Source organism: Rhinatrema bivittatum, chromosome 15 (assembly GCF_901001135.1).
Source record: "Rhinatrema bivittatum chromosome 15, aRhiBiv1.1, whole genome shotgun sequence".
Taxonomy (NCBI): Eukaryota; Metazoa; Chordata; class Amphibia; order Gymnophiona; family Rhinatrematidae; genus Rhinatrema; species Rhinatrema bivittatum.
Window position 1 is genome coordinate 55,736,097 of NC_042629.1, and position 20,530 is coordinate 55,756,626.

General features: G+C 43.1%; 1 protein-coding gene across 1 annotated transcript in view; it reads right to left on the minus strand.

Annotated features, from left to right (window-relative positions):
- UBR4 (ubiquitin protein ligase E3 component n-recognin 4) overlaps positions 1–20,530 on the minus strand; it is a 351,227-nt gene that overhangs the window by 26,013 nt on the left and 304,684 nt on the right. Inside the window, 4 exon segments of the mRNA XM_029579045.1 lie at positions 6,484–6,678; positions 12,292–12,417; positions 17,132–17,274; positions 18,170–18,283. Of these exon segments, the coding sequence (XP_029434905.1) occupies positions 6,484–6,678; positions 12,292–12,417; positions 17,132–17,274; positions 18,170–18,283 (578 nt within the window).

Sequence of the window (20,530 nt, forward strand, 5' to 3'; positions counted from 1 at the left end):
GTATGCATGAGGCAGCAGCTGTTTTTGGCGGACACCACAGTTTTGCTCAAAATGAAAAATTAAAAAATGTGACAGCAGTAAATGTGAAACACAAAGTAAACAAAAACCCACTGTATAACCACAGTTGACAACAAAATAATTAAGAGTCATTCATAGACTAAGCGGTATAAATTTGCTTATCAATGTTCCAATACTATTTACTTTTATTTTCCTGGAACCTAAAAAGAGTTTTAATATCCGCTAAATTGAAATTCAATCATTGGTCTCACATTATCTTTTTTTTTTTTTCTTTTCATTTTGTTGACGTTCCAAATAAAATATAAGGAGAAAACAAGGACTTTTCTTTTTGCCGAAACCGGTATAAGAGGTCCCTTCTTAAATGAAGGAAATATTGGACTGCGTGCCAGACACGTAAGGTGTTTTGGTTTTTCTTCAGGGGTGTTTTTGGCACAAAATGAAGAATCCATGTTTAAACATGCTCTGAAATTCATGTCCATATGGTAAAATGGCACAGATGTCCGTATGTGGAAAACATACGTAGGCAGACTTCAAAGATCTAAACCTGTATAGCCTAGAGAAAAGGGGAAGACATGACAGACATTTAAATACCTCCAAGGTATCAATGCCCAGGAGGCTCTGGAACATGGGGTCATTGCATGAGGCTGAAAGGAGTTAAACTCAGGAGTAATCTAAGGAAACAAAAATGTGAGGGGGGAAACCCGCATGGAGCAACAATTACAATCCTGAATAGGGCAGTGAGGGGCTACACTGCATGGCGTGGCTGTAGTTACAACCTTTACTATATTACTCTAGCAGAGGGTAAGGGATGAATGGAGACAGATGAGACAAGGACAGTATCTGAATCCAAGAAGGCATGGCTTAAGCACAGAGGATCTCTGAGGTAGTGGTGGGAACTGTGCAGCTGAGCGGTTGGGGGCGGACTAGATAGGCCATATGGTATTTATCTGCCATCATGTTTCTATATAAATGTGACAGTAATCAGCAAATAGAGATGAAAATGAATATCTGAAAATGAAGTGAGTGCAACATAATAAAGCATAGTTGCTTACCTATAATTGGCATTCTTTGTGGAGAGTAAGATATATCAGCCATGCACGTGGCTGATTTCATCAGATGGCACTAAGAACTTAAATGTTTATTTGTTTATTTGGCCAAATTCAATTCCGCCAATCTGGAAACCTTGATGGATTACAGCTTCACAAATATAGCTAAAGCTAGTAATGCCTAGGCAGTCTTTTTGCTCATGCACAGTAGGTATTTTATAACCACGTGCTGTGAAGCCCCCTCAGTCATATCGGAGCTTAAGAGAAAATTCTTTTTTTTTAATTTTTTTTATTTTATGGGACTGATTTATTCTGCTGTCCATTAAAGCTTTGGCTAACAGAGACAGGGTAACTCGGATGCAATCCTGGAGGCTCCGAGCGGCCTGGTGGCACTGCAACCTCAGGGTCTAGTGGGATCTGCGCATGTGTAAATGTGCCAAGGAAGTGACAAGGACGGTTGCGGCCATGTGATCCAACAACCTCAAAACCTGCCAGGCTGATACCTGCTGGATCTCTGCCTCAGTGGTCAAGGTGATGGCACTCTGGCAAGGCAGAAAGGCCTTGGCCTGAGTTGTGTCTAGCAGGGCTCCTATGAAGTCCAATTGAAGTGATGGGCTGAGATGGGACTTTGGGTAGTTGAGAACAAATCCTAGTGACTCCAACATCCAAATGGTCAAACGCATGGACCTGGTGGCCCCTGCCTGAGTCGTGCTCTTGACCAACCAATCATCCAGATACAGGTAAACATGCATTCCCAGCCTATGAAGGTGCATTGCCATCAGAGTCAGGCATTTTGTGAAGACCTGTAGGGCTGACATGAGCTTGAATGGCAACACCTAGTACTAGAAGTGCTGTTTTCCCACCACAAATTGGAGATACTTCCTGCGACTGGGGAACATCTTCATATGCGTGAATGCGTCCTTTAGTTCGAAAGGAGCATAGCCAGTCTGATTTTTGCAAAAGGGGATTCAAGGTGTCCAGGGAAACCATCTAGAACTTTTTTTTTTTTTTTTAGAAATTTGTACAAGGCCCTTAGGTCTAGGATGGGATGAAGTCCTGTTCTCTTTGTAATCAGGAAGTTCCTGGAGCAGAATCCCTGACTTCTTTTGCCCTAGTGCTAAGGGCTTAACCACTCTGGCCGTTAAGAGTGAGGAGAGGTCCACTAGTAGTACTTCCTGATGTGCTACCAGCCCCCAAAAACAGGCAGGGAGGGCAATTTGTCAGGACACCCAATAGGTTCAACTGGTACACCTGATGGACGAAGGACAGAACCTACTGGTCAAGGTTATACAGGGCCACTGGTTTGCAAAGAACCACAGCCTTCCCCCGACCAGAGGGTCCATCAGCCCGGGTACGGGCAACTGGCTTACGCTCCTTACGGTTTAGTCTAAACCTTGCCCCGGAGTTCACAGAGGAGATGGTTGGGGCTTGGGAGCTCTCTGCTGCCTGTGCTGGCCGTAGCAGCCCTGATTGTGTTGATGCGAGTGAGGAGGTGAGGATAGTATTTCCTTTGGCAAAAGACTTCCTTGGCCCTGGTCCTGCCGGCCTCCTGGATGAGGAAGATGGGTCCGGAGTACTGGCGGAGAGTTGTTGGAAGGTCTTGTGGTGGTCCCAAAGTTGGGCCACAGCATCCCTCACCCTATCTCTGAAGAGATTCTTTCTAGTACACGGCATGTCAGCGAGTCCTTCCTGTACCTCTGGTCGGAGATCTGAGGCCTGTAGCCATGCCATTCTGCAGGCGCCTATTCCCGCTGCAGAGAAATTCAATGCAGTCTTGAAAACATTGTAGGTCGCACGAAGCTAGTGTTTTCTGTGCTCCAGGCCCTTATGCACCAGCGACATGAGGGTGTCCTGCTGCAGTTGAAGCAGCTACTCGGCCATGTTCTGCACCTGCTTCTAGTCCCATGAGTACTGGTTCATGTAGAGCTGATAGGCGGCAATGCATGCAATAAGCATGCACCTTGAAATACTTTCCTCCCAAGAGCATCCATTGCTATGGTCCTTCCCCAGGTGCATTGAGGAATGAGTCAGAGCGTGCTTGGCCCTCTTGAGGGCAGATTCGACCATCACTGACTTGTGGGGCAGCTGAAGCATATCATATTCGGCCACCTTTTGAATTAGGTAAACCCCATCTGCCTTCTTATTGATGGGAGGCACTGTGAGGGGGTGCTCTCATATCCTCAGTAGCAACTTAAGGATCTCGTGTACCAGGACTGCCATGATCTCCTTAGGAGGTTCCATGAACTGGAGGATCTCAAGCATTTTGTGCCTGGCATCCTCCTCTGTCAATAACTGAAAAGGGATGGCTTCCGCAATCGCCCTCACAAGCCCTGCAAAGGTCAAGTCCTCAGGTGGAGACTTCCTTCACTCCTCTGGAGAAAGGTCTGAAGGGAGAACCTCGGAACCCTCGTTTGAAGACTCTGAAACATCATCCCCCCAGGGATCATAGGGTTCCTCACCCTCACTGAAAGCGACAGGGGATGGGTCTGTAAGTGCTCAGCCTACGACCAGAGATGCAGGCACCAGTAGAACTGGATGGGGGGGCGGCAGGTCTCGGTGTCTCTGCTGGCCTCTGTGGAGCTTCCTCCTCGGAGGAACCAGCGATGACCACCATATCAGTAGGGGGAGGTCTCTGTGTTCCACCGGGCACTGATGCTGTCACGGGAACCAACGCCAACTGGGTCAGTAACACACCGATGAGCACATTGAGCTTCTCCAGAAGCAGAAAAAGGACGGGTGGCACTGGGTCTGGTGCCATTGGTGTCACAGGACCAAAACCCTGCAGCGCCCGGTCCACCACTAGCTGAACTTGCCGTTTCAACTTCTCCTCGAGTGCTGCCAATGCCAAGACCGACTGAGAAGGAGAGGTAGCCAAATCTTCCTCAGACCCTCGAGGTGGATCAATGATTGGCATCGGGACTGGTGGAGACAGTCACAAACCCCCAACACCGATGGAGGATTGGTACTCCTTGCCGCTGAGCCACTTCAGAGCATCGTGTCAAAAGCCAATGCATCCCCATGCCCGACACTGTACATTGACAGGGACCGGTGCCGATGCTTCTTCAGCTTCCCTCGATGGTCGGCCTGGTCCTTCCCCAGTGCAGAGGCCAATGACAAGGAACCCGTTGTCCTCAGCCTGGAGGAGATAGATGATAGTCGGTCTTCAGTCCCCTGTCCGCTGGCAACATCAATGGAACCAATGGATCCACCAATGTCAGTAGCTCAGTGTCCATTGGTGCAGCTCCTTGGTTCTCTGATGCAGATGGCTCTGACTTCTTCAACCCGAAGAGTTGCTCCATCTTGTCGAGTGGAAGTTGAAGTCCCTTCAGAGTCATCTGGATGCATAAGCAGCAGCCCCAGACATCATGCGATGCATCTAGGCAGAGGAGACATACTCAGACAGAGCCATAATGAACATGGTCCTCGGGTAACAGGGGCATCACCAAAATCCAGATTTGGCCATGACGGCCAAAACTAAAGGGCACTAATGGAAGATGATGGCTGTGGGGCTTCGATGGCCGGCAGATACTGGTGCACCGCCGCCATGGGGGAATCGACTGCTAAAGGAAGCTTACCCGAATCACCAAAAACCCTGACTAGGAGACATTTTGGGAAGGCACAGAGAGGGACCTGTCAATAGGCAATGAGAAAAACCCATGAAAAACCCGAGAAAAATGAAGTTTTCCACAAGGCCAAAAAACAGCCGAAGTGAGCTCGCTCACACTGCGATGCTTACAGCTCCTTGAAAAAAGAGAAACTGGAGAGGGACCCTGTGTGGACGCATGGTATAGGGCATGCTTGGTGTGCCTAGTCAAAGTTCTAGAAACTTTGATATAAGTTTTCCGCATTGGGGCTCCATCTGATGTGCGAGAACTACCATCCTGCTTAACCTCGGAGAATAATATTATTTCTGATCACTCTGGTTGAGGATTTATTTAGAGTTTAGGATATAACGGATTCAGAGTTGTCACACAGACGCAGACTAATATGTAGGCCACAAGCCAACCTCTGAGTGAAACAATATTTACTGTTTTGTACTGTGAAATGCTAAGAAATGCTTATGAACAGGCAAGAATCTATGAACTGTAGTTATGTTATTAGTTCTTTAGTGAGAAAGCAGGAAATTAACTGATACTAAAGTTTGAGAGCATGAAGGCCACACAACTGCTCTTGAAATCGACAAGAACACAGAGGGAGGGAGCACTGCTGCTCTCCCAAGTATTTAGTGTGTAAGGAGAAATAAAAGCTAGAGAGAGGGCGCTTCCTCAACATAATAGCACAGACTGATCCCTTGAAAACGAATTCTTCTGTATTATCTGTCTATCCTGTTATTGCTTAAATAAAACTACTTTCCTAAATATCTGGACCAGTGATGTACTCAGTGTGTGTGTGTGATTATATGTATGGGGAGTAAACTCCTGGGTTCAAGTCCCCAGGTATATCCCAGTAATTGTGTGTGTTTACATTGGATACGCCTCTGAGGCAGTCCCATGTGCATGCAGGTGACAAGCCCCTCAGGTAACTCCCAGTGTAGACCCCAGTGAGATCAGCTCCCAGGTTAGAGCCCCCAGGCAGAATGTCAGTATGCTCAGTCTGAACCCAGGAGTCCACTAGACTAGTCTGGCTGAAACTAAAGGGATGCAAAATCAGACTTGATGGTGGGGGCTGGTTAATGGCCAGCGAGCACCGACAACACACTGCCACTGAGGGAAGAATGACACGAAAGGAAACAGAGGAAATGACCAAAAAAACCTTACCTAGGGTAAACTATGAGGACTAAACCACGAGTCCCCATGACAAACAATCCTGCTCTCTGGAAAAAAAAATACTCTCAAATAGGCCCAGAAGCAGGAGAATAAGGCAACAGACAGAGACCGAAGGCTTCATGGAAAAACATAAGACTAATGGGACCCTGCGCAGACACACGGTATAAGGGTATGCTGGGCAAGCCCAGTGAGGCACAGTCAAAGGTCTAGAAACTCTGACATACGTTTTTGTGCCGGGCTGCATGAGGTGAAGTCATCCATGTGTGAGGACTGCCATCCTGCTTGTCCAAGGAGACTTTTTTTTTATAAATACCATTTTTCACTTGTTCCATTCTCATGCATTTAATCCTCAAACAGAATTCTAAGTGGCCAGTACATGTCTGCACACAGACACTGATGATTTTCCTCTGTCAGATGAAAACCATTCTGGGCTTAAGTACATCCCATATTTAGACTCTCAAGCTCCAGAAAAGAAACCACTAAACAGCGCAAGTTTTACTTTTAGTTCAACTGCTGTCATCCTTCACTAAACCCATCAATCTCAATATACCATAATTCCATGTTCATTCATTATTCTACCAAATGACATGTGGGTATTTGCTATAAGTACTTCTCCTGGCTAAAAAGGAGAAAAAGGCCAAGAAAATACTGACGTGTTAAGGACGTAAAGCACAGTATGAATGATGTATGGAATGAGGTGTATGTTGCTTTCTCTGCCACCTCCACCAGTATCCGCGCTGAAGGACTGCTCCATAGCAAAGCGCAAGAACAGCAGCTTCATGTCATGCACATTGAGCTGATAGGTTGGTTCCCGCTGGCCCGTGCATTCTTGTAGATAGGTGTTATGCCTGAAAGGAATGAAACAGAATACATAAAATGAAACCGATGGAAAGAAAATAAAAATGCAAGACATTTAAAAATTATTGCTTTCCAAACACATTTGATTTATTTAAAATATTTGCATGCCACACTTCCCATATATAATACATTGCATTCACTTAGCTATCAATTTAACATTAAACAAGCTATAGGAAAATAAAGTGAAAGATTCAAAACAAGGCATTTATCTCTCTGAGCAATGCTGTCACAAAAATAGGTCCATTAATACTTCCTGCCCCTTACACCATGCCGTGTAACTTCATCCTACTTTACATATCAGGATTTTCATTTTGCCACACACTTCCCATTTCTCCTAATGATTCAGGCATAGGTCCACAAATAATATTACTATTTAGTCATTGCGCAATGGTCACACCTACTGGCCAGACTTGGGGCCCGCGATTCCAGGGTTCTGGAAGTAGTCCTGGTACATGGCCCCGGACGAGGTCAGTCATCGCAGTGCCTGGGCTAAGTGAGTTGGGAGGGGTGGAAGATATCAGTTAGGAGGAATAAAATCCCCAGGATCATGGGGCTATACCCCGATAAAAGCTGATTCTAACTGAGCTGAAGCCCAGAGAGAGCAGACGAGCCTTCCTCTAGCAAAAAGTCGCCCTGCTCTCATATTATGTTAATTCAAAGAGCAAAGCTGGCCTTACTAAAAGTTTTAGGGTACCCTAAGCTATCTCAAAGCAAGTATAAGGAGAATACTAATATAGTTAATCAATATTTAAGTGATAATTCTTACAAAACAAAGAACCACTGATATGATAGGATGATGGACCTGCAACCCTCTCCTCCTTTTAACAGACCAGCGGAGAAAGGTAAAATAAATCTGACACTAGAGTACCACCAGTTTTTCAAAGTCCATCCAATACTTATAAGTGGCATCCTTTACAGAAAAATGGCCCAATAATATAACTTTTTGTAATCTGTTTTAGAATGGTTAATTGCCAGGAAAGGTAGAACAGAAATCTGAAATTAAACTAAATTTAAAATCAGTGATACCAAGGAAGACCAATTTTTATTTATTTATTTTTATTATTGCACAATTTCTTTTTAGAAACCCTAGGCCTTTCCTGCCACCAAATAAACCTTATTGCTGCTTTGTTAACATTTTACAAAAAAATCTGACATGTGTTATGGGGAGCATTTTAAACAAAGAGAACCAGAGGGAGAATATTCATTCTTAAAGCTACTACTGGGGACCAAATTCCTAAATCCTTTTTAATTTTACTTAGTAAAGGAAGAAAGTTTAAAGAGAACAGCTTCTCATGCCGAGATGACAAGATATTTTAATGAGGTTAAGCACTAGGCATGTTTGAAATGGGTTATGGTTTGGGTTGCCATCACCTATGCCAATAGGCTAGCCTAGGATCTCTACCATGCTTTATTAAAGTCTCTCAAATATTAGAAAATTTATATTAGGTCCCTTATATCCCTTTTTTCCTTCAGTGAGTACATTTTGTAAGGTTTGTGTTGAAGGCTTTATATCATTTACTAGCCTTTCTTTAACAAGCAGATTGTGAAAAATTGTGGATCTTGCGAGACTGGAAGTCCGGGCATTTAAATGGCAGAGGAAATTTAATGTGGATAAGTGCAAAGTGATGCACATGGGGAAAAGTAACCTACACTGTAGTTACATGATTTTAGACTCCTTATTAGGGGTTACTGCCCAGGAAAAGGATCTGGGCATCATAGTAGACAATACTTTGAAATCCTCGGTTCAGTGTGCAGCGGCGGTCAACAAAACAAACAGAATATTAGGAAAGGAATGGACAATAAAACTGTGAGTATCAGAATGGCTCTATCGTTCCATGGTGAGGTCGCACCTGGAGTACTGTGTGCAGTTCTGATCACCGCACCTAAAAAAAGATATAGTTGTACTGGAAAAGGTATAGAGAAGGGTGACCAAAATGCTTAAGGGGACAGAATGGCTCTCCTATGAGGAAAGGCTAAAGAGGTTGCATCTGATCAGCTTGGAGAAGAGGTGACAAGAGAGGAGATGATAGAGGTCTAAACAATCATCAGTGGAATAGAACGGGTAAACATAAATCATTTATTTTCTCTTTCAAAAATATAAAGACTAGGGGTACTCTATGAAGTTATTAAGTAGTACATTCAAAACAAATTGGAAAAAAATTCTTTCACTCAACGCACAACGAAGCTCTGGAATTCATTACTGGAAGATGTGGTTAGAGTTAGAGTAGCTGGGTTTAAAAAAGGTTTGGACAAATTCCTGTAGAAGAAGCCAATAAACTCTTATTAACCAAATAGACCTATCACTGTGCAATAGCAGCATGGGATCTATTTACTGTTTGTGATCTTGACAGGTACTTGTGACTTGGATTGGCCACTGTTGGAAACAGGATATTGGGCTCAATGGACCCTTGGTCTGACCCAGTATGTCAAGTTCTTATTGGCTGAGGCCCATCGATTTTTCACAGCTTGGCAATCTTCAAGGAGGAACTTCAGAAGCAAAACATAGAGACCGTCATTAAGCACATGAAGAGTGCTGAGCAACTGTCAATGACTAGCTCAACTACACCCAGACGACAGTGCAATCTACCTACTAGTGTCGCCCCTATGGCACTAAGTGTCTTAGCACAGATATTGAGCTTTCAAGGTCAAGGGTCATGTCAGTAAAGAGTACACCAAATCAGAGCCCATCAGCCTTGGAGAAGAAAACCTTTTCAGACCCTCAACAATTAGTTCAAGGACTCAAGAGTTCACCTTCAGTGCCGAAAAGCAGTTGATTCTAGGACTGGCACAAACTCAGATGTCACTTCCTGTTTAAGCTGAGAGTAACTCTGAGCAGTCATGAGGATCCCTTTACAGATCAGAGAAGACAGGTGCTGAAAAGGAATATTCACCTAACTTCCCCTTGGACCCTTTTTCCGCTCAAATACCTGAAGACCTTTCCTTTCAAATTTTGTTTAGGTAAGGTCCATTCCAGTTGAGTTTCAGTATGAAGGAAAGCCCAGGGCACCCTTGTTTGTCCTCCTGATGCACCTGAATGCCCCTAAAGAATTGGTGGTAATGCTCATCCACCTTCTACTGGGAAGTATGTAAGAAGATATGGAAAATCCCACACAGTACTCCTGGTTGGAGAAAAGGCAGGCACAAAGTACCATGCCCAGGCAGATGAGGTATTCCACCTACCCCTTTTTCCACATTAGTCTGTGGTGGTTGAATCCACCCTGGAATGAACGGATGGCTCCATTTTCTGACCTTGAGAATCCTTTAGGGCTGGACCGCCCACAATTGAAATGGTGGTCTTCTTAGTTATCACTGAGACTAAGGCATCTACCTTAGGCAGTTTTAAAAGTTTCATAGCCTGCTCTGTAACTTGTTAAACTTCGCCATGGCCCTTCCAACCTGCCTCAGGAGTGACCCATTACCTAAATACTTCTTTACAGTACAGTGGAAGGGGAATGCCCCAGCGGGACCCTCAAGTCCCTCCATGATGGGGGTCTTCACCTTTGTACTCTAATTCTGCTACAACTTCATTAATCGTAAGGACCCTCAAGACCTGATATATCAGAGTGCAATTCATCCTTATGGAATAGCTGGATCACTTTAGGGTCATCATCTTCCACCACTGGGATTTCCACCTACTCCAAGGGATCCCCTACCCTCATCCCTATCCCTGGCGAGTTCTAGCATGAAATCTTCACCCCTCTTCTTCTCTGAAACTTCCGACTTCTCATCCGAGTCTGTATCAGGAAGTCGCTTCCTCTTAGAGAGGCGAGTCAGGATTCTGGACCCTCAAACAAAAGGCCACTTGGAAGACTGCTGAATCCCCGCCGTTCCTTTTCTAGCCTGTTATACTTTGTGCATTAGAAGCACAAACTCAGTAGAGAAGACCCCTCTTGAATCAGACTCCCCATCTAGAGAGTCTACAAACTCCCAGGCACCTTCTGAGGCTTCGACCACAGGGGTCAGCACCAGAGGAGAAGCAGCTCCCTCCCCCAACATCCCCTGCACCATGTGAACACAGGCCAAGATGGTTGCGGTTCCCATGCTGCAGAGCAGATTAGTACTGTTTGCTCAGGAGCTCACAATACTTGCTTGTTTCCTGCTGCCTTCCTTCCATCTGCGTGGTATCTGCAGCCCCTGAGTTGCCCCTCCCCACCACAGGGCCTTCCACAGGCCCAAAGACTACAGCTTTGCTCGCTTGTCTTCACAGGCTCGGCAGCATTTCCTGTGCTCAGCAGAAGCTGCCAGCGTTTTGTCCCACACAATCAAAGCTCACCATTGGCCCAGCCACTCACCACGGTCCCAAAACACACAAAAACAGATGTGAAACAAAACGCTGTCCCATTGCTGATTTGCATCAGCTTTCCTTCCCAAGCAATGGTGCTGCAAGCTGAGGTTCCCTGCAAAGTATAAAAATGCTGGTTCTGCTTGACCATCTTTTTTTTTTTATTAATGGAACAGTTCCCACTACCAAAAAGGGGAAGTTAAAGGAATACTTTTGTGAAATTGGTGTCTCTGTCTAGCAGGGGATCCCAAGGGAGAGGGAGAAAAGCAGGAAATGAGGGAACCAGACCACTGGCTATCAAATTCCCCCCACATAACCAGGGTAAAGCCATTCCAAGGGCCAATGATCCCCTGGCTTGCCCCTACTCCACCAGAGGGATGGCTGCAAGACAAAGCAATTTGGCCTCTTGTAAAGCACAGCTGTAGGGTTTGAACCTCCACTATCCGCTTGGAGACAGAATACTGAGCAACTGCAGGTGGTACACTGTCTTATGTACTACTGGTACAGCAAAGCTTTTCTTCTGTCTCCATGTGCTGGTAGGCAAGAAAAACCCATTTGTCCGGAAGGATAAGGAATGTTCCATTGCTGTCGGCAGAAAATGAACTGAGGGATGCTGTGTGATCAGAGGAACATGAAAACAGCTGCATATGCCTGAAGAGGTTATGAAGATTTTATTGGAAAGCTCTGGAAATGTCTCCATTGGCACAGAGTGGCAATGTCATCGCCCATGTCTAACACTTTGGATAACTGCTTTCTTCATAAAAAAAGGCTATCAAAATAACCTTCCAAAAATGAATCGAAAGAAAAATAATAAAAAATAGCTGGGTGGAGTTCAGCATACAGAATGCTATTTGGTTCACAAATGATTTAAAATGGGAGGATTTGGGACAACCATTCATCAGGCAAAGTACTGAAAGTGAAGCTGAAGTTCCTTACAATGGGAAGGCCAGTACAGATTATGACAACAGCATTTTATTTATAGTTTGCTCAAATTTGAAAAGTTAGAACTACTAGTGAAATGATCAATTATTTTGATAAGGAACCTCCGAGATCCAGCAAGAAAATATTAACTATACTAGAAAACAAGTCACATTTCTACTGTTCCTGTTATCTAATATACATTTCTAGATTAATTTTTTTAACACGTTTAATCTTCCTGCTTTGGCCATGCTTTAAATAGTTTCCCCAATAAGCTTTAATGAATTGAAAGACAATATTCAGCTTTTCCGTCTCAGCACTAAACAGAGACTGCCGTCAGTTTATGGCACCAACTTTACACTTTGATTTTTTTCTAATACATATTTTTAGATCCCATTCTTACCTTGCTAAGCATGTGGCAAAGGCTGACTCTGGCACATGAGGACCCCAGACAGGCAGAAGCCCATTACACTTGGTGTTAGCATTTTGTAGAGCAGCACTCTCCCACTCTTCACGACCCCGCGCCAGCCTGTTCAGAGAAGAAGAAACTATAAGTGCACCTGGTTTCATGCAACTGGACACGAGAAACCAATGATCTGCTGAAATAATGCAGCATTTCAAACCCAATCTGACCCCAAGGGATGAAACAAGAACCAGGCAAGTTGGTTTACCAATATGTCAGTGTGCAGAAACAGGGGGTTTGTGCGCACTGCAATTTCTTTTTTTTGCCCTGTAACTGTTTTCTCCCCAGAGAGCTCATTTCTCCTGAGCTGCCCAGCAGGAGGTGTTTGATCTTTACCTCACAATTCAAACAGAGGCTTGGGATGCTTCTCTATTCAAAGTGAGGCTTAGACACCTTAATCTTCCAGTATCTTGAGGAAACTACAAGACTAATTTCCTGCAGTGCCACTGGCCAGAAAGCTATTGTTAGTACTCTGTACCTCGAATGGCATTTCAGACACAGTTCACACAGTTGCTAAAATCTCTAGTCTTTGTTGGAAGTGGCAGTTGGAGAGTTAAGGACTTAGATAGGTGCTGCATTTAGCCTGCAGAGACTCGGTTTACTAGTTAATGCTATTGTGAAATCCTTTTTCTTGTCCCTGCCTGTTGTAATGCAGTTTTAATTAAAAACAAAACAAAACAAAACTGCAAACAGTAATATTCACTATTCTGTTTATTATTAAACACTATTTTATTAACGCTGTGTTTGTAGCTGATTATTATCCCTGGTGAGCGAGGCTGGGTGATCTCAGTGTTTAAGACGTGTGGTCTGAGAGTATTTTTCTAGGAATTGTGAATCGCCAGGTTTGTACAGTTGCCTTGAACCTAGAAAAGCATCAGAGTAGATAGTTGGCAGAGCACTTGCCCAGAGGCAAGAGGAAACCCAGTTGGTAGGTGGAGGTTGCCAGTGTAGGGGCATGTGTATAGTGGCAGGCAGGCTTGGGCACGCTCATTAGGACTCTCCAAATAGCCATAGGCATTAACTCTAAATGGGCTGAGGGCTCACGTGACAGTGAAGCAGTAGGAACCATCACCATCAAAACTAGAGCATAGCAGACATATACATGACAACTTCTAAATGCATAACTGAGTATATCTTGGCTCCAAGTAACTGTTCATATTATCACCATTAAAATACAGTTGTGCTCATAAGTTTACATACCTCTGGCAGAATTTGTAAGATGTGTAGCATTTTAAGAAAACATGAGTGATCAGACAAAACATGCCTGTTATTTTTAATGTGTTTCAAATTAAAACTATTATGCATCACAGAATAGCACAATCATTAAACAAACCATAGCAATAAGGGAAATAATAAAATGGTCCTGTTCAAATTTTACATTCCCTTGAATGTTTGAGCTGATAATTTACACTCAAGCTGACATACACAGGTTGAGATGGCAACGATCCACACCTGTGCCTTGGCTGATGTAATTAGTGTCTATGTATAAATTGTCAATGAGTTTCTTAGCTCTTAAGAAACCCTTGTGCATTTCATCCAGGGCTGCAATGACTTTGGTGAAGCATGGGGAAAGCAAAAGAACTGTCAAAGGATCTAGGAGCAAAAATAGTTCAACTTTATAAATCAGGAAAAGGATATAAAGAGATATCCAAAGATTTTAAAATGCCAATCACTACTGCTAAAACTCTGATCAAGAAGTGGAAAATTATGGGTCAGGAACACCAAGAAACATTTCAGAAACAACTGCCAAGAAAATTGGTTGGGATGCAAAGAAAAACTCACAAGCAACTTCTACTGAAATACAGGCTTCTCTGAAACAAAGTGGTGTGGGTGTTTCAGCATGCACTGAAATACAGGCTTCTCTGAAACAAAGTGGTGTGGGTGTTTCAGCATGCACTGAAATACAGGCTTCTCTGAAACAAAGTGGTGTGGGTGTTTCAGCATGCACTGAAATACAGGCTTCTCTGAAACAAAGTGGTGTGGGTGTTTCAGCATGCACTGAAATACAGGCTTCTCTGAAACAAAGTGGTGTGGGTGTTTCAGCATGCACTGAAATACAGGCTTCTCTGAAACAAAGTGGTGTGGGTGTTTCAGCATGCACTGAAATACAGGCTTCTCTGAAACAAAGTGGTGTGGGTGTTTCAGCATGCACTGAAATACAGGCTTCTCTGAAACAAAGTGGTGTGGGTGTTTCAGCATGCACTGAAATACAGGCTTCTCTGAAACAAAGTGGTGTGGGTGTTTCAGCATGCACTGAAATACAGGCTTCTCTGAAACAAAGTGGTGTGGGTGTTTCAGCATGCACTGAAATACAGGCTTCTCTGAAACAAAGTGGTGTGGGTGTTTCAGCATGCACTGAAATACAGGCTTCTCTGAAACAAAGTGGTGTGGGTGTTTCAGCATGCACTGAAATACAGGCTTCTCTGAAACAAAGTGGTGTGGGTGTTTCAGCATGCACTGAAATACAGGCTTCTCTGAAACAAAGTGGTGTGGGTGTTTCAGCATGCACAGTAAGGAGATGCTTGACCAAAAATGGGCTGCATGGTAGAGTTGCCAGAAAAGCCATTGCTGCACCAATGCCATAAAACAGCTCGCTTTTAATATGTCAAACAGCACCTTAAGAAGCCTCAAAACATCTAGAACAAAATAATTTGGAGTGATGAGACCAAAATTGAACTTTATGGTCACAACCATAAATGCTATGAAGAGAAGCGCACCTTCCCTGCCATAAAGCATGGAGGAGGATCTCTGCTGTTTTGGGGGTGTGAGCTACAGCGGCACAGGGAATGTAGTCAGAATTATTAGCAAGATGAATGCAGCATCTTACCAGAAAATATAGGAGGAGAATTTGCATTCATCAGCCAGGAAGCTGCGCATAGGGCGCACTTGGACTTTCCAACACGACAAGGATCTGAAACATAAGGCCAAGCTGACCCTTCAGTGGCTGCAGCAGAAGAAAGTGAAGGTTCTGAAGTGGCCATCAGAGTGTCCTGACCTCAACATCACTGAGCCACTTTGGGGAGAACTCAGACCTGCAGTTCATGCTGGACAGACAAAGAATGTACAAGATCTGGAGGCTTTTTGCCAAGAGGAATGGGCAGCTTTACCCCATGAGAAAATAAAGGGCCTCATTCACAACTATCACAACAGACTGCAAACCGTCATTGATGCAAAAGGGGGCAATGCACGATTTTAAGAACTAAGCCTATTCAAACTTTTGAACAGGGCAATTTTATTTCCTTTATTGCTATGGTTTAATAAATGTGCTATTTGTAATGCATAATGGTTTAATTTGAAACATATTAAAAATAACGGATGTGTTTTATCTTAAAATGCTACACATCTTACATATTCTGCCAGGGGTATGTAAACTTATGAGCACAACTTGTATATTTTAAAGCCTTGTTGACCTCATCATTTGTTCCACCCTTTCAGCACATCTGATTGTAACATACAGTGACAAGCTGAAAGGAAATAATTATCAAGCCCTCTGTTAATGCACAGATAAAAACAATAATTCAGAATTTCATTAGTTATTGAAGTTTTGAAAATCAAGTGCACAAAAAGACAAACTATTGCACAGTTTCTACAATGAAACACCATTTTTAAAAGTGATCTAACATTTTGTTTATGTTTTTTTGGCTCAGTCTTTTGTCCTCTCTTTTTTTCTTCCGGTTTAATCAGGATCAGGGCTGGGATCCTGGCACCATGAGCCTCATTCACAGCCACACAGGGATTTTTCCCCCCCTATTTTAATAGACCCTTCCAGAGCCTGTATTATCGGTTCTAGATCTAGCCACCAGGTTTTGGTCCTTATTAGCAAACGTTACTCTTCCTAAGGAGTATTTGCATCATCCCCACCCCCAGCCAATCGAGGGTCCAGAAGACCAGATCCTGGAATCAAACTGGGGATCTTCTGCATTGACATGCACAGAATTTGCCATGGACTAACTCTGTATTAAAAAATGTTTATTCTGCACAAGGGGGGGTTCAAGGTTTTGTATGTTTTCAGTGGGAAAGGTGTTTAAAACATTGTGTGTGAAAGATTTCTCTGCTGTAAAGTAACTATAATGTTACACAGTTTTTCCATTTAGCACTCAAGGCAGAAAGACAAACTTCACACAAAACAACCTACCGTATTTAATTCAATTTTCTTTAATTATATTTCTTAACAATGCTTACAAAATCAAAATACTGTGTTTTTCAGATCAGCTTTGAAATGAAAGAGTCAAACCAAGGAGGAGAAAGACTCATTACAATGCTTATAATCTGACTGTATATCAAATGAAGGATTTCAGGGCTTGTAATCCTGCTTTATTAACAGAAAAGCACATACACAACTACCAGAATGTCTTGATAAGGAAAGAAAACCTACAGATAACTAGCCTACAAATGACAAATAAACTATAATTTAAGCTATTTGGTTTCACTTCTAGCATATTTTAATTCATCTGATTTACATTCTGCCTTTCAGGCACTTCAAACAGATTATATTCAGGTACTGTGAGTATTTCCCTAGTGCCAGAGGCCTCCCTGACCTGGTTTAGAGTTCTGGAATTCTAGCCCATCCTGTGCGCTCTGGCATGATCACAGTAGTTTCATCATCAGATTCCCACATTAATGGAATCCTGCTGCTTTATTTGCCTTGCTTGTCTAGTTTGAGGTTAAATCCCCAGGGCTGTCCTCCTATCAGGCACAGACTGTGTTAACTCTAATTGAACTGGGATATACAGTAACCGCTTAAACCAATACAACGTCTGTAGTTATAAGATATTGGTACCTGACTGCTGCCAGGTGGCAGTCGTAATGGACGATATTGAAGTGGGACACCGTGCTGTAGCCTTGTTGCTTTCGAGGTTTGTTCTCAGATTCCTCCAGTGCAACACGTTTGGTGAAGGTGTAAATACCCAGGACCTTTGTGGGCTGAAACAAGTTTATTGTGTGTCAAAAACCATATTTATATCTGTATTTGGGTATATAAATCATGATTTCAGTCAACCATATAGCAAGACAATTACAGTGTAGGAATGACACGTCTTACATAGTAAAACTTTCATAAGTCAGCATCTCCAATTTTACCCTCCTCTCTCACCACTAAGGAACCTCTGTGTCTATCTGAATTGTCCTCACCACCTGCACTGGAAACCTTACCATGCACCCACCAGCCTGGTAAGAAATATACATGTTCCTTTATTATTAAAGAAATCTCTCTTGCGCTTCCACCTCCATCCTTCTCCAGATGGTCTTGCCCTGGGGCAGCTCAAATGACCCTTGCTGGCCACAGGACTGGAAAGGTATCTCCTCAAGGACACCGATTAGCCTGCACAGGCTGCCACTGTAGCGGCAGCAGTCTTCCCTTCTTCTGTGGGCCTAAGGAAGAAAAATACTCTTATCTGATTCCCAGTTCTACCCACCCTCCAGCCTCATACTGCTCTGGAACTTCCCATTTACTAAAAAAAAAAAAAGTTTACTTTTTGGCCATTGACATCTTTAAGGTATTGGAGTACGTCTGTCATCTCTCTCCTATATTGCATACATGTTTGTATCTTTAAATTTCACCTTATCGTTAGGATATATCCTTGCCGTGTAGACAGGAAAAACTGGGCAGAACAGTATAGGCAAATTAGTCTTCTTTTGCCATCACCTATTATTTACTATGCCATAAAAATAATTTTCTAAATCAAGACAATCATACAAAATACTTATATGATCATAGCCATTGCAGAATGCTAGCATAGCTGTTTTACATGCCGATACTGCGTAGAAATGCTATCCCTCCTTCCCAAAGCCATATGATTTCAGGGTGGAGCCAGCTTACCTGGAATTTGTACCCTTCCCTACAGATACAGCAGGTGAGTCCTGGCTCCTCAATCAGCTCCTCCATCTGTTTTAAAAGTGCTGTTTTTGTCACCACTTGGCCCTTCTCATTGGTCTGGGACACAAACCAAAAGCATGATAAGAATTAAAAGGGAAAATTCACAGAGATAATGCTTGCCTTTCCTATGTCGGGAGAAGAATCTTCAATATTTTGTTTAACACACCCAAAATCGTATACAAGCTCACTGCCCAAAGACGTTATATAGAATCAGTGACCATGCTTTCTGAACACTCTTGGTAGGCCAATGTGCAGGGCATAAGTTAAACTGCCCTTTCAGGTCACCATTCATTTTAATGACTCCAGACAGGACATATGGAATGTTATCAAATAAGAACAGAAAAGAAATAAAGAACAAGGTAAGGAAACTATTCTGGATCAACCTCTGGTCCGTAAATGCACTGAGGACAAGTTCTATAAATTAAAACTTAAAAATTGGGGACCTGGGAATTCCTTTAAGAACATGGCGATTACCTGTGTGCAGCAAGATTGCTGAGCTCCACATGGCATTTTTCTGTTAGGACGTACAAGGGATGGATGCGGGTTTACCCCCTCCAGTCAACTGGGGAGTCGTTTGTAGATCAGATATTGAGTTGGTGGCTTCCCCCATTGTCAAGGAGGATACTGGAGATATATCCTTGAGCCCGGATATGGAAATGACATCTCACCTGCCTGGCTTGAAGGATGAATCACTGGGCATACCAACTTTTATGGAAGTTGTTGGTTTTGATCCATAGTTTGGAGGGAGTACGGGGATGTTGCTCCCTGATGAACTGACTACTGTGAGGCTCAAGGGAGTATCCTGAAGTTGCAGCATTTCTGTACCAGTCTCAGGGTCCTTGAGATCTGGACTAAGAAATTGAGTAAATCAGGAGGAGGATCTGTCCCTGTTGGGAGCTGTGATTGAGATGTTTCACCTTCTTTTGGTCAGGTACAAAGGTGCTTTGTTACTCTGGCTAATATAATTCGCTATTCACTCTGGAATGCATGGACCATATTGGAGGGGTCTTAATGTATTGATGATGCTTCTTTTTTTTTTTTACAACTGTGCAGGCACAGATGCAACAGCAGGATTTTATGGTGGGGTAACATATTCAGGAGTTGGCCATGTTATGCTGACAGCAGGATACCAGTTTGACTCTGAATCAGGACAAAATGGTTAAACACTGCAAATTGGAGAACTTAGAGAATCAAGCAAGACGTTTGAACTTGAGTTCCATGAATTTCCCCATGATTTCAACTTCTGCACCTATTGATTTACTTAAAAAAAAATACTTTTAGAAAATTCTCAAGATACCGCCGGAAACTTTTCCTCTTAAAAAGTTAGTATCTCCTTTCGGGAACATGGAGAGGTCCACAAGGGAGACGCACTCCTTTGATTTAACCCAGGTTTTTGCTGGTCACATTTGCATCTTAGCATGACACTAACTGGGTATTGTGTTTGTTTTATTGGACATTAAGAGGTTAACCTCTATGGGCACAGAATATGGATTTTTCCAGTTTTTTCTCAAAGCCATGCAAGAAAAGAGAAAAAAGTTCTTAGTTATGTGCCAAGAAACACTCTCTTGGCGAAAGGTTTCTTTTGTGATTTATGTTCAAGTGTTTTGTAAAAATTTAATAGATTATATATTAGATTCATCATTCTGCTATATTTATAGTAGAATGTTTTGCGGGAAAAAAAAAGGGACGGGGAGCGATAGTGGGTAGCTGGCCGCATTGCGGCAGTGTGGTTTCACCCCCTGCACACTTTCGCCCCCATAACGCCATGGGAAAAGGTATAGCCATTTCCCACGGTGCTGCCGGCGATAATGTGAAAAATATTATCGCCCGCAGCACTGCTGGGAGATAACTCCGCCCAAACCCCGCCCACACTCTCCCTTCCCCTAATTTTTAATAACACCGCACTCGATTCAGGCACATCGCACAATAAAGAACGACCCTACAAGTCCGTTAAGGGCTTTCCTTATTTCCATGGGTCCCCTTTGGAAGGAGGTAGTATCTTGCGTTGTGGTTATAGATATCCTGGTAGATGGAGGCATGTTTTGTACTAGCTTAGCAAATGCTTTTGCTACTTAGTTCTCTGTTTATGTTTTTCTTGAGGCTGCTTCCTTATTTTCCTGGATTTCCTTATATATTATAGGATGATGTATTTATTTTATTTAAAACATCTGCTGGATGAGTGTTTTTTCCCCCTTTATTTTTCTTCTTTGCATTTGTGTTTACTAAGTTTTTAATGAGTTGCCCATATCTTTTTTTTCTATTAAGATTATTCTTGATATTTTTACTACAAAATTTGTAAACATA